Source organism: Schistocerca nitens, chromosome 8 (assembly GCF_023898315.1).
Source record: "Schistocerca nitens isolate TAMUIC-IGC-003100 chromosome 8, iqSchNite1.1, whole genome shotgun sequence".
NCBI classification, from domain to species: Eukaryota; Metazoa; Arthropoda; class Insecta; order Orthoptera; family Acrididae; genus Schistocerca; species Schistocerca nitens.
Genome location: NC_064621.1, coordinates 103,796,641 through 103,811,259, shown reverse-complemented (window position 1 = coordinate 103,811,259; position 14,619 = coordinate 103,796,641). Strand labels below are relative to the sequence as shown.

At 45.6% G+C, this 14,619-nt stretch overlaps 1 protein-coding gene across 1 annotated transcript in view; it reads right to left on the bottom strand.

Annotated features, from left to right (window-relative positions):
* The window catches only part of LOC126199426 (gonadotropin-releasing hormone receptor-like), a 651,151-nt gene extending 637,302 nt beyond the window's left edge, over positions 1-13,849 (bottom strand). The window contains exon 1 of the mRNA XM_049936344.1: positions 13,319-13,849. Within this exon, the coding sequence (XP_049792301.1) occupies positions 13,319-13,849 (531 nt within the window). The remainder of the gene's footprint in view (positions 1-13,318) is intronic.
* Between the last annotated feature and the right edge of the window lie 770 nt (positions 13,850-14,619).

Below are 14,619 nucleotides of genomic sequence, written 5' to 3'. Positions count from 1 at the left end.
AAAACGTAGTCTTCGGTTCGCATTCTCCACATCGTTTTCTGTGTGATGGTTCCATTTTAAGTCGCTCAATCCGTAGGTATTTTGTTGAATCGAGAACGTTTAAATTTGTGTGATTTATTTAACGTGTCCTTTTTAGTAGTGTTCCGGAGCACCTCGCATTTTTTTGTTTAGAGTACATTACCCCTTGACACAACGTACAGATGCACATAATATAGATGCATATGCGAATGCTCACAATTTTTAATGATTCACGGCGGGTGTTCACAATGACTCTTGATGTATAGCCAGTATGACTCAGTTACTCTGACAAAGTGACGATAACGCAGTCGAATTTAGTCGCCGAATAAACTGCTCATACTGCAGCTTCTCAGAAGTCGTGACTTCCTTTGCGTAATTACTGTGGCGTAGTGCCAAATAATGAAACACCTGGAAATAACAACACAGAATATGCGCTCACTACGAGAGAATTCGCCCGAACGAAATGTATCGTGCGTGAATCAAATACGGTCCCCTGATCTGGCCATCACATGAAAGCATTTTGCGAGTCTCCAATCGCGAGAGCGTGGCATTGATTTGTATTTCTGTTTCGTTGCTATTGTAAATAGATGGTGTTCATTTACTGTGCCATTATACTGCTACCGGAACTATAGTTAGGATATTATTCAGTAAAAGTGAAAAACGTAATATATGATTTGAAGGAAAAATATGTGTCATGAGACGCAGAACCGTAATTTTTTAAGTTGTAATGTAGACACTCGTTGCCATGAAGAGTGTGAAAACGTTCGATGTAATTCATTTAAGCAGCAAGTTCTAAGGAATGAGTTGATAATCGATGTACACTCCTGGAAATTGAAATAATAACACCGTGAATTCATTGTCCCAGGAAGGGGAAACTTTATTGACACATTCCTGGGGTCAGATACATCACATGATCACACTGACAGAACCACAGGCACATAGACACAGACAACAGAGCATGCACAATGTCGGCACTAGTACAGTGTATATCCACCTTTCGCAGCAATGCAGGCTGCTATTCTCCCATGGAGACGATCGTAGAGATGCTGGATGTAGTCCTGTGGAACGGCTTGCCATGCCATTTCCACCTGGCGCCTCAGTTGGACCAGCGTTCGTGCTGGACGTGCAGACCGCGTGAGACGACGCTTCATCCAGTCCCAAACATGCTCAATGGGGGACAGATCCGGAGATCTTGCTGGCCAGGGTAGTTGACTTACACGTTTTAGAGCACGTTGGGTGGCACGGGATACATGCGGACGTGCATTGTCCTGTTGGAACAGTAAGTTCCCTTGCCGGTCTAGGAATGGTAGAACGATGGGTTCGATGACGGTTTGGATGTACAGTGCACTATTCAGTGTCCCCTCGACGATCACCAGTGGTGTACGGCCAGTGTAGGAGATCGCTCCCCACACCATGATGCCGGGTGTTGGCCCTGTGTGCCTCGGTCGTATGCAGTCCTGATTGTGGCGCTCACCTGCACGGCGCCAAACACGCATACGACCATCATTGGCACCAAGGCAGAAGCGACTCTCGTCGCTGAAGACGACACGTCTCCATTCGTCCCTCCATTCACGCCTGTCGCGACACCACTGGAGGCGGGCTGCACGATGTTGGGGCGTGAGCGGAAGACGGCCTAACGGTGTGCGGGACCGTAGCCCAGCTTCATGGAGACGGTTGCGAATGGTCCTCGCCGATACCCCAGGAGCAACAGTGTCCCTAATTTGCTGGGAAGTGGCGGTGCGGTCCCCCACGGCACTGCGTAGGATCCTACGGTCTTGGCGTGCATCCGTGCGTCGCTGCGGTCCGGTCCCAGGTCGACGGGCACGTGCACCTTGCGCCGACCACTGGCGACAACATCGATGTACTGTGGAGACCTCACGCCCCACGTGTTGAGCAATTCGGCGGTACGTCCACCCGGCCTCCCGCATGCCCACTATACGCCCTCGCTCAAAGTCCGTCAACTGCACATACGGTTCACGTCCACGCTGTCGCGGCATGCTACCAGTGTTAAAGACTGCGATGGAGCTCCGTATGCCACGGCAAACTGGCTGACACTGACGGCGGCGGTGCACAAATGCTGCGCAGCTAGCGCCATTCGACGGCCAACACCGCGGTTCCTGGTGTGTCCGCTGTGCCGTGCGTGTGATCATTGCTTGTACAGCCCTCTCGCAGTGTCCGGAGCAAGTATGGTGGGTCTGACACACCGGTGTCAATGTGTTCTTTTTTCCATTTCCAGGAGTGTAGATCCCTAAAAACATGTGCTAATTCTAATCTGCTGAATTAACTAAATAAATTTGGAAATTTCAATCTATAAAAGGGCAGTTCAAAAGAAAAGTCGCGGACATCAGGATAAACGTTATCTCCCTTTTTCGAGTGCTGTGGGGTTATGCGTTAGTGCTGCACGAGGCTGCTGGTCTCAGCTGCAATCGGCAAAATTTGAAAATATTAACCCTCAAATTGCTTTAACGCAGGGCAAAAGATGGATATAAATACAAACGCAGACATTACATGAGAACACTGCTGTAAAATTCAACTGCTCTTTATAATGGGGGTAAATTCTCGAAACGCATCGTGATACGCTTGGGGAAGAAAGAGAACTGACACAGTACCATATTATTTAATCCATTACTGAAACAGTCGAAAGCTTTCGCGAAAACTTGATAATGAAGAATGAAAATGCAATATTTTAAAGCAAACGTCTTAAATTCCATGTTGATGCATAAAGGAACTGAACAAGAAATAGTTCTTAATGAATATGTTCCGGATCATATGGTCAAAGCAGCTTCGTAACGTCGTTGAGGGGATCGGCGGAAGACTGGAAATGAGCGCTTGGCGCCATTGGCCGGGAGGCCCCTTGCGGGGCAGGTCCGGCCGCCTTGGTGCAGGTTTTATTACATTCGACACCACATTGGGCGACCTACGCCGGATTGGGATGAAATGATGATCAAGACAACACAAAACCCAGTCCCTGAGCGGAGAAAATCCCCGACCAAGCCGGGAATCGAACCATGGCCCCTTAGGACGGCAGTCCGTCACACTGGCCGTTCAGCTATCAGGGCGGCCGGTGGAAGACAGTTGTAACGGTCCAACTATACCAGTGTACATATCCTGGTCGGAGGAGTCATAACGGGGCTGAAGGCAACATAGCAATAAACCGAATAGCATTGAATGCACAGAAACGGGGCTGAGCTAAAAACTTGTCAAACGCAGTCTTAGCATTGTAACCATTGCTGACCGACTTAACACACACATCAAAAAATGTTTTGCATCACCTCAGTTCCGAGAGTTCCGGAACCTGTACATAAAATTGGAATAGAGACCAACATAAACATCATTTCCGCCCTTTTTATTGCTCACGAAAACCACACATTGCTTACTGTACCACCATACAGCGAGGCCTTCAGAGGTGGTGGTCCAGATTGCTGTACACACCGGTTAATCTAATACCCAGTAGCACGTCATCTTGCATTAATGCATGCTTGTATTCATCGTGGCATGCTACCACAAATTCATCAAGGCGCTGTTGGTCCAGATGTCCCACTCCTCAACGGCGATTCGGCATAGATCCCTCAGAGCGGTTGGTGGGTCACGTCGTCCATATACAGCCCTTTTCAATCTATCCCAGGCATGTTCGATAGGGTGCATGGCTGGAGACATTCCGGCCACTCTGAAGGATGTCCTTCACAAGATGTGTACGATGAGGGCACGAATTGTCGTCCATGAAGACGAATTTCTCGCCAAGCTGCCGCCGATGGAGTTGCACTATCGGTCGGAGAATGGCATTCACGTATCGTACAGCCGTTACGGAGTCTTCCATGACCACCAGCGGCATACGTCGGCCCCACATAACGCCACCCCAAAGCAGCAGGCAACCTCCGCCTTGCTGCACTCGCTGGACAGTGTGTCTAAGGCCTTCACCCTGACCCGGTTGCCTCCAAACACATCTCCGATGATTGTCTGGTTGAATGCATATGCGACACACATTGATGAAGAGAACGTGATGCCAGTTCTGAGCGGTCCATTTGGTATGTTGTTGGGCACATCTGTACCCCGCTGCATGGTGTCATGGTTGCAAAAATGGACCTCGCCGAAGACGTCGGGAGTGAAGTTGCGTATCATGCAGCCTATTGCGCACAGTTTGACTCGTAATACGATATCCTGTGTCTGCACGAAAAGCATTATTCAACATGGTGGCGTTGCTGTCAGGGTTTCTCTGAGTCATAATCCGTGGGTAGCGATCATCCACTGCACTAGTAGCCCGTGGGCGGCCTGAGCGAGGCATGTCATCGACAGTTCCTGTCTCTCTGTATCTCCTCCACGTCCGAACAACATCGCTCTGATTCACTCCGAGATGACTGGACACTTCCCTTGTTGAGAGCCCTTCCTGGCACAAAGTAACAATGCGGAGGCAACCTAACAGAAGCTAAACGATGTCAAAGTTAGCGTAAGGAGGGTTATGCGTGAAGCGTTCAGTCAATTTGAAAGTAAAATTGTATGTACCGACTTGACAGAAAATCCTAGGAAGTTCTGGTCTTACGTTAAATCAGTAAATGGATGAAACAGCATATCCAGACACTCCGGGATGATGATGGCATTGAAACAGAGGATGACACGCGTAAAGCTGAAATACTAAACACCTTTTTCCAAAGCTGTTTCAACGAGGAAGACCGCACTGCAGTTCCTTCTCTAAATCCTCGCACGAACGAAAAAATGTCTGACATCGAAATAAGTGTCCAAGGAATAGAAAAGCAACTGAAATCACTCAACAGAGGAAAGTCCACTGGACCTGACGGGATACCAATTCGATTCGATTCTACACAGAGTACGCGAAAGAACTTGCCCCCCCCCCCCCTTGTAAAAGCCATGTACCACAAGTCTCTAGAGGAACACAAGCTTCCAAATGATTGGAAAAGAGCACAGGTAGTTCCAGTTTTCCAGAAGGGTCGTCGAACAGATGCGCAAAACTATAGGCCTATATCTCTGACATCGATCTGTTGTAGAATTTTAGAACATGTTTTTTTGCTCGTGTATCATGTCATTTCTGGAAACCGAGAATCGACTCTGTAGGAATCAACATGGATTCCGGAAACATCTATCGTGTGAGACACAACTCGCTTTATTTGTTCATAAGACCCAGAAAGTATTAGATACAGGCTCCCAGGTAGATGCCATTTTCCTTGACTTCTGGAAGGCGTTCGATACAGTTCCGCACTGTCGCCTGATAAAGAAAGTAAGAGCCTACGGAATATCAAACCAACTGTGTGGCTGGATTGAAGAGTTTTTAGCAAACAGAACACAGCATGTTGTTCTCAATGGAGAGACGTCTACAGACTTTAAAGTCACCTCTGGCGTGTCACGGGGGAGTGTTATGGGACCATTGCTTTCCACAATATATATAAATGACTTAGTAGATAGTGTCGGAACTTCCATGCGGCTTTTCGCGGATGATGATGTAGTATACAGAGAAGTTGCAGTAGTAGAAAATTGCAGCGAAATGCAGGAAGATCTGCAGCGGATAGGCACTTGGTGCAGGGAGTGGCAACTGATCCTTAGCATCGACAAATGTAATGTATTGCGAATACATAGAGAGAAGGATCCTTTATTGTATGATTATATGATAGCAGAACAAACACTGGTAGCAGTTACTTCTGTAAAATATCTGTGAGTATGCGTACGGAACGATTTGAAGTGGAATGATCATATAAAATTAATTGTTGGTAAGGCGGGTTTAGTGACAGTCAAAGGGACTGTGTCTGTGATATAATATCCACAGTCAACGTCTATCTTCAGGAGTTCTGGGAACTGGAGTGACCCAAATCTTTTTTGATGTGTGTATTTTTGTTGCGTCTGCCGATTATAATTGACTGAATTTGATCTCTGTTGAAACTGGCATATGGAAGGACAGTTAAGATCACGAGGAACATTGATTGTAACTGTGCGTTCAGAATGTAAGTAAGACTTGTTTGGTCTCCGATTCACAGTCTTTTCTTTTGCGTGACGAGAGGATTGATACGTGTATTAGGGAGAGTTGTTTGTTCCTTGGAGCTATTACATGCCCAGAGCTATGTAACTTTGTCTAATGTAGAAAGTCTATGATAACACGCAATCAGATGCAAACGTATGGCCTCAGTAAGACTTAACGTATGGGACCCGCTGCTTTAATCAGGGATTTTTATGCGTCTTCTCATGGACGCTTCACCCGAGCCAGATTAGTGGAACTGTTATTGCAGAGAATGTGAGCGGTCTGAAACTGCAGGCTGGACTTCTGTCAGTTCAACCCAACCATTCAGGCTTTAGGTAAGAGAACCACCACAAAGCGCTAACCTTCAGCTCACGGTATTTGTTGTCTTTTTCAATAGACCGTATGCAGATGAAAAGGTGTTCCATACGACTGGTAGAAAGAATGTCTACTATTTGAACTGTTTTGTCTTATTTTATTAATGTTAATGTCATTCAGTTTATCGGTATAGTAACATGCAATAACTTAATATCTTAACTACCAGTCACATCAACTGACGGAACGAGAACATTTCGGTTTCTCCCTTTGTATATACGAAATCACAAATATTGATGATTCAGTTGGCCTTCATTGTGTTGGCGAGGGGTCTGAATTTTCTAAAACAGCTGTTTGTTGTATGAAATCAAGCTGCTGGAGAGCGGCAACTGTTCGTTCAGTTTACATACAGGCGAAATTTTGCGTGAACTGGAGCAAGAATTTGTTTACGATGACAGTGTGGATGCACTACGGACGATTTAGATTAATGTGCCGACGTTATGAAAAAGAATTGCGTCAACCTTCAAGTGAGTATTTCTCGTTTTTATATCGTAAATCGTTCTTTAAAAAGTTGCTTTTTTCCCCATGTTTCTTCATTTTGTCAACCATGATACATTTTTTAACTTGTTATAGGCAAGTAGGAATGACTGCAGGAAGAGACATATCATACCAGTGTAGTGAAAGCAAAATAGTCATGGGCAAAAAGACGTGTAAACATAAAAATTATACTATATGAAAAAAGGTGTAACACTTTATAATTGCGGTTATAGGTTCAAAGTTTTCAATTATTGAAAGTAGTAAAGTCAACTAGAAAGGTAAATGGAAACTATTTTGGCTTTGGTAAAATTTATTCTGTTTGCAAAACCAAACATTTGTTAAAAATACTAGGCTATTCGGAAAGTAAGGAACGATCGGTCGCAAAATGGAAACCACAGTGAAAAATCAAACCTGTTTTATTTGCAGCTGTTAGCTGCACCTTCCAGCTTCTTCTCTACATAGCCGCTTCTCTGACGTAGATACCACTCAGAATGTCGTACCTGCTTTCCAGTGCCCTCGTCACAGAAGGCATGCTCCTGTGCTTTCTGCCAGTTCTCTGCACTGGTCTGCAGCTGTTTGCCTGTACCAAAATGTTGTCTTCACAGCCAGCGGTTCATTTGAGCGAAGATGAAGATCAGAGGGAGCCAAGTCCGGGCTGTATGGTGGACAATGATACACTTCCCATTGCAAAAGCTGCAACAGCTTCCTCATTGCCCCTGCATTGTGCAGCGGAGAATATACATGAAGAGGAAACTGCATGACCGGTAACGCGAAATCAGGCAAAATCTCTGGGCAGGCACTCATACTTGGCGGGAAACACTATTTTGTAGGAGTTTCTACGCGCGCCTGTGCCATCAGAACTGTAAAGAGCGACTTCACGCTACCTAGAGACGCCGTGCAACACATCTGTGTAAAGCTTCATCGGATTTTCACTCTTTCTTCCAATTCGCGACCGATCGTTCCTTATTTTCGGAATAGCCCCCTTATAAGAAAATAAAACCAAACATTCAGATAAGATGTAAATGTGTAATCGAGGAGAAGAAGTTTCAGGCTTTGACAGAAGGTTAGTATGAAAAATTTTGAGTAGTGGGGTTAATAAGACATAATGACAAATCATTCCAAGAAACAAGGCTTACGTGGCTGGCAGTCAAAGTGTTTAAATAACTTTGTCGTGAGTTAACACTTTCTTCCGCTAGCCCCTGAGAAATGCATTGAACGAATTCAGGGCAATACTTGGACGTAGTGCTAAAATTAACACCGTGAATACACTCTGAAATGATAAAAATCATGGGACAGCGATATGCACATATAAGCGGGAGGGGGTTATGCATATACAAGGTGTGAAAGGCCGTGCATTGGTGCAGCTGTCATTTGTACTCACGTGATTCATGTGAAGAGATTTCCGACGTGATTCTGGTAGCACGATGGGAATTAATCGACTTTGAACCCGGAATGGTAGCTGGAGCTAGACGTATGGGACATTCCAGTTCATAAATCGTTAGGGAATTGAGTATTCCGAGATCCACGGTGGCAAGAACACATTTTAGGCATTACGTCTCACCACGGACAAAGCACTGGCCGATGGCCTTCACTTAACTCCCAAGAGCAGCGTCGCTTGCCTGGAGTTATCGGTGCTAACAGACAAGCAACACTGTGTGAAAGAACCGCAGATATCAATGTGAGACATACGACGAGCGTATCTGTTAGGACAGAGTGTTGAAACCTGGCATTATCGGACTATAGTAGCAGAGGACCAAAGGGAGTGTTCTGCAGACAGCACGACATCGCTTGCAGCACATCTCCTGGGCTCGGTGGCATATCGATTGGACCCTAGACAACTGGAAAACCGCAGCCTGGTCCGGAATTCAATTGAAAAGACCTGATGGTAGGTTTCGAGTGTGGCGCAGACCGCACGCAACAGAGGACCCAAACTGTCAACAAGATACTCCGCACGCTGGTGGTTGTTTCATAATGGCATGGGCTGTGTTTACATGGAATGGATGGGATCCTCTGGTCCAGCTGAACCGAACATTGAATGGCCACGTTTAAGGGGAGGTTTACGTTTTTTTTTCTTTTTTTTTGTTCAAAAAATCGATTTGTTTTAAATTGTATTTTTGGATCCATAAAAGTGTGTAGAATCCACCCCTGAAACGGTTTTTCCGAATACGGAACTGAAAAAAATGCACATGCCTGAAATCGGCCTTTTTCACGCGCAAGCTTTTTTCTTTCGGAGGACGAGTTATTGTACCGGTGCTTGGGAGGAAACACACAAAATTCAAATGAAAGTTTGAACGGGTATGTTTGGAGGTTAGCTCCCAAGCATATGCATTCTGGTACGAAGACTGTCGAGATTGCGACTTTCCTGGCAGTGAGCAGCTTCAACGACGCGTACTGAGTAATTCTGGAGACCATGACAACGATGGACGTCACCCTGGGACACTATTCGACGCAGCTCGCCAAGCATGCGGACGACCACCGGATTCAAGCGGCCGAAAAACGTCATCTGTCGTACGAGCGGCTCTGGAGCAGTTCAGGATGGCCCAGATCGAGCAGAACGCCCTGTGTGAGGAAGAGGAAGGACTAGTTTATGGACCCGGAATAGCAGATTGAACGTAAGTTGTATAATATTGCATTTATATGTAGTCAAAACCTCAAACGCTTTTTTCTCTAAACGACTTTTTTTTTTTATCGCGCGGTATGGTAACTTCAAATCTACTGAACCGATTGGCATGATTCTTTGTTTCCGACGAAGCTAACTAAATTGTCTAGGAGTAGTACCACTTTTATTCCGATCCATCAACTATAATTTTTTTTTACTTGGCCGACGAAGTCGAATAATCGATGAAAAAACCCTATTCTTTTTCAAATGGCTGCAATTTTTTGTTTCCTGTTGTGGCGTAACAAGCTAGCTACGCCACACTGAGAAGTAGCCGAAAGGGCACGCGTCAATTCACGCCGTCTTGCGTTAAGTCTGAAACAGGATACGTGATGAAAGCTATAAAGAAAAGAACGGAGCTTCTCGTATACGTAACTTTAATTTCTTGTTGTACATTGCTCTTGATAATACAAGTGAGACTCTCTCCAGATATGGTTAACTGCGCCTTGCTAGGTCGTAGCCATGGACTTAGCTGAAGGCTATTCTAACTGTCTCTCAGCAATTGAGAGAAAGGCTTCGTACGTGTAGTCGCTAGCAACGTCGTCGTACAACTGGGGCGAGTGCTAGTGTCTCTCGAGACCTGCCTTGTGGTGGCGCTCGGTCTGCGATCCTGACAGTGGCGACACGCGGGTCCGACATGTACTAATGGACCGCGGCCGATTTAAGCTACCACCTAGCAAGTGTGGTGTCTGGCGGTGACACCACATTTCCTATTGTCAAATAACTTAAGCGAGGTACAACTCCTAAATAATCTTACATACTTCGCTAACGTCAATTCAAGTTTGATTTCAGACGAGCCGGCTGACCTGTAACATACCGCGCGTGGAGGTCTACATCGAAATTTTGTTTCGTTCCGACGGCACTTCCACCTTTGCTCTTCGACATTTCTGGTCGAAAAAAATTCAGTTTGTAGAGGAAATATCAATAAACATTTTGTCCAAATTTGACATTAATATCTATAACACATTCCGAGAAAAAAAATCTCAAATAATAAGCTTTTTTCGGGCCAAAGATAGTAAACCTCCCCTTAAGGGGGGTAGGACGTCAGACGGGCCGACTTGGAGCAGGAGAGGCACCACAGGACATATGAATTTCCACTGTCTATACTTTTACAAATAAATTCATAAAACTTTGCCAGCATGACCAGAAAGGATTTAGAATTCATACTCATAGCAGTAGAAGTTCAAAAAGTAACAACATAATTTTTTTAGCATGTGAAATTTCATCATTTTTTCACTTACTATTGGCTGCAGTTGTTGCTATAGGTACACTTTTCTTCATAAGTACGAGAGATTCTTCGATGAATTTTGCACAGCATACAAACCATAGTTACAGGTGTATCAAACTCTAGAATTTTCCAAATCTATTAAAAACTGTGGTAAAAATTGAGATAATTAACTATTAAATTTGAGTTTTTTTCTAAACATGAAGTTTAAAATGTAACAGCTCATTCAGTTTTTCATAAATTAAATAAAATCTAGTGTTTCATACAGCCTTAAGTATGGTTGTGCAAAATTCATCGAAGAATCTCTCTTACTTATGAAGAAAAGCAACAAATGCAGCGAATAGTAAGTGAAAAAAAATGATGAAATTTCACATGTCAAAAAATTTATTTTGTTACTTTTTGAACTTCCACTGCTATGACTATGAATCCTGAATCCTTTCTGGTCATGATGGCAAAGTTTTATGAATTTACTTGTAAAAGTATAGACAGTGTAAATTCAAATGTCCTGTGGTGCCTCTCCTGCTCCAAGTCGGTCTGTCTGACGTCCTACCCCCCTTAAGTTCAGTTAAATGGAGACTAAACAGCTACGGAACTCTTATGCATGATAATGCGTCATGTGACCTGGGGAAAAATGTTAACGATTGGTCTGAAGAACATTCTGGACAGTCCGAGCGAATGATTTGACCACCCAGATCGCCCGACACAAATCCTACCAAAGATTTGTTGGACATATCTGAGAGCACAGTTCGTGAACAAAATCCTGCACTGGAAACACTTCCGCGGCTCTGGGCGGCTATAGAGGCAACATGACTCTGTATTTGTGCAGCGGATATCGACCGACTGCTGAGTCCATGCCACGTCGAGTGTCTGCACTACAACGTGAAAGTATCATTAATAAGATTGTTCTAAATTAATTATTCAGCAAACCTGCATCTTACTGCTTCTGTGAACTTGTTTCTTGCACTCCTCCATTTTGACAGAAATGCAGCATGTATTGGACTCAGCAATAAAATTTAAGAGAATAATGCCGTTTGTGCAATGGCATTAAGATTGTACTGGAAAATTAACTTTTGGCCCTGATGTTTACTTGGTTCTTTCATTGGTGGCTAACTTCACTCTACTACTCATTTTCATATTCAATTTAAGCAAAGGATTTGGATTATGATTCAGGCTATTAGAAACACAATATTGATCTAAATATATACATTGTTAAAATTTTAATTCATACACAAAACATACCGTAAACACTTACTGTGTCAAACCTTGGACATACAAATCCTAACTCTGAATGTTATCTAACAAAAACAATTTGAAATCATTATACAGGGTGTTACAAAAAGGTACGGCCAAACTTTCAGGAAACATTCCTCACACACAAAGAAAGAAAATATGTTAAGTGCACATGTGTCCGGAAACGCTTACTTTCCATGTTAGAGCTCATTTTATTACTTCTCTTCAAATCACATTAATCATGGGATGGAAACACACAGCAACAGAACGTACCAGCGTGACTTCAAACATTTTGTTTCAGGAAATGTTCAAAATGTCCTCCGTTAGCGAGGATACATGCATCCACCCTCCGTCGCACGGAGTCCCTGATGCGCTGATGCAGCCCTGGAGAATGGCGTATTGTATCACAGCCGTGCACAATACGAGCACGAAAAGTCTCTACATTTGGTACCGGCGTTGCGTAGACAAGGGCTTTCAAATGCCCCCATAAATGAAAGTCAAGAGGGTTGAGGTCAGGAGAGCGTGGAGGCCATGGAATTGGTCCGCCTCTACCAATCCATCGGTCACCGAATCTGTTGTTGAGAAGCGTACGAACACTTCGACTGAAATGTGCAGGAGCTCCATCGTGCATGTTGTGTCGTACTTGTAAAGGCACATGTTCTAACAGCACAGGTAGAGTATCCCGTATGAAATCATGATAACGTGCTCCATTGAGCGTAGGTGGAAGAACATGGGGCCCAATCAAGACATCACCAACAATGCCTGCCCAAACGTTCACAGATGTCAACACAAGCACCGAAGTCAACATTACGTTCCTTCAATTGGGCCAACTGGCGGTGAATCGAGGAAGTACAGTACATACTGACGAAACTAAAATGAGCTCTGACATGTAAATTAAGCGTTTCCGGACACATGTCCACATAACATCTTTTCTTTATTTGTGTGTGAGGGATGTTTCCTGAAAGTTTGGCAGTACCTTTTTGTAACACCCTGTACATCTTCTCTCATTTATGTGCTAAGGTTTGGTGTGGGGCAGTGAGCGCGGCCTACCTTACAGCTGTCACCACACGTCTGCTTCCTCCGGGCACCTAGCTGCGACTTCCCGGTTTTTTACTGCACGCGCCCGGCTCTCTTAACCACCAAAGAACCTCCTACTCGAAGATATTATACTCGTTCAACCTTGCGGTTGGCAACTACCGACTATTGTCTGGAGCTACCCTGATCAGACCTTAGCACATACCTTTCAAACGAGCAAAACGTGGTCCGACGAGACATTAACAGGTACCCCATAACTTTTGTAACCACATTGTATGTACCGAAGGAGCAGTGTCGGTGGTCTAGAGAGCGGGCGTACAGCTGCTAGCGGTCGGCGACCTACCTGTGGGACGCTGAGCAGCGCGCTGAGCACCCAGACGAAGGCGATGAGGCGGCTGAGCCGCTTGGCGGTGCCGAGCGCGCGCATGGGGTAGCGCACGGCGACGAAGCGGTCGATGCCGATGAGCACCAGGATGAAGGTGGACAGGTAGAGGCTGAACACCTGCGCGAACTTGAAGAGCTTGCAGGCGGCGTTGCCGGCCAGCCACTGCACGGCGTAGCTCCAGGCGGCCTCGCCCGCGATGCAGAAGACCGTCACCAGCAGGTCGGCGGCCGACAGGTGCAGGATGAGCGCGTACACCGCCGAGGGCTGGCGCGCCGGCCGCCGCCGGATGCTGGCGATGGTGGCCGCGTTGCCTAGCAACGAGAGCACCGCCAGCGCCAGCAGCACGGCCGCGCGCACCGTCGACGACCGCGTCAGCGCGGGCGCCGGCTCGCACGTCCAGTTGCCGCTCGCCACCTCCGCCGCCGCCGCAGCCACGGCCGTCGCCTCCGTCGCGTTGGCCAGGTCGCAGCCGCCGTCGCACAACGCCATCCTCACACGCACGACTCCTTTCCGAACTTCACTTCCACCGCGTGAAATCCCCTAACGACGCACTGGTTTCGCTTATAATCTGTATTTCGTAAAACTTCTCTCGGTCCACTGTACTTTCGTCCAACGGCCACTGAAGATTCCTGATACCCTTCTGTTCCTTACTAAACACATCCAGTTGTACTGCCGAGCCAAAGTCGTTTCTTTTTTCTTCTCTCTAATCGTTGCGAAAGCGTTTGTTTACATCAGATTCCTCTCATCTCCTAGCCAGGGTTACGGCATCGGTCGCTGCTGCCCTGTTTATCTTAGGAAACTGAACGTACAAACGCTGCAGTTTTGTAGGTGACCACGGCGTCTAGTGTTGCTCGCTGTTCTGTATATTACCCATCGTGATAAACTGCAGACAAATAATAAATGTCAGAAGTAAAATCCTTCGCACAGTTACTTTATTTAGTACCTGCAACAGTCGACGATGATATCACACACCAGACTAAGAAGTCACAATGTCTTTTATGAAAAGAAAAGTTACTAAAGGGCGAGAAGTAATACGTTATCAAGAAGACTCCTGGAACAGTACACAGAATCCCTCAGACATATCCTCCGACTTGTACTGAGTTATAACACGCATTCTTTGGCAATCCTCGATACAAGTGGCATCAGTGTTCGTCTGTGACTATGAACGTAAGGCGCCCTATCGTTGTACTTGTGCGGTAACAAAAATAATACCTTTCTACGGCCGTTTTCATCTACAAAAGTAATCACTTTACAGTCGT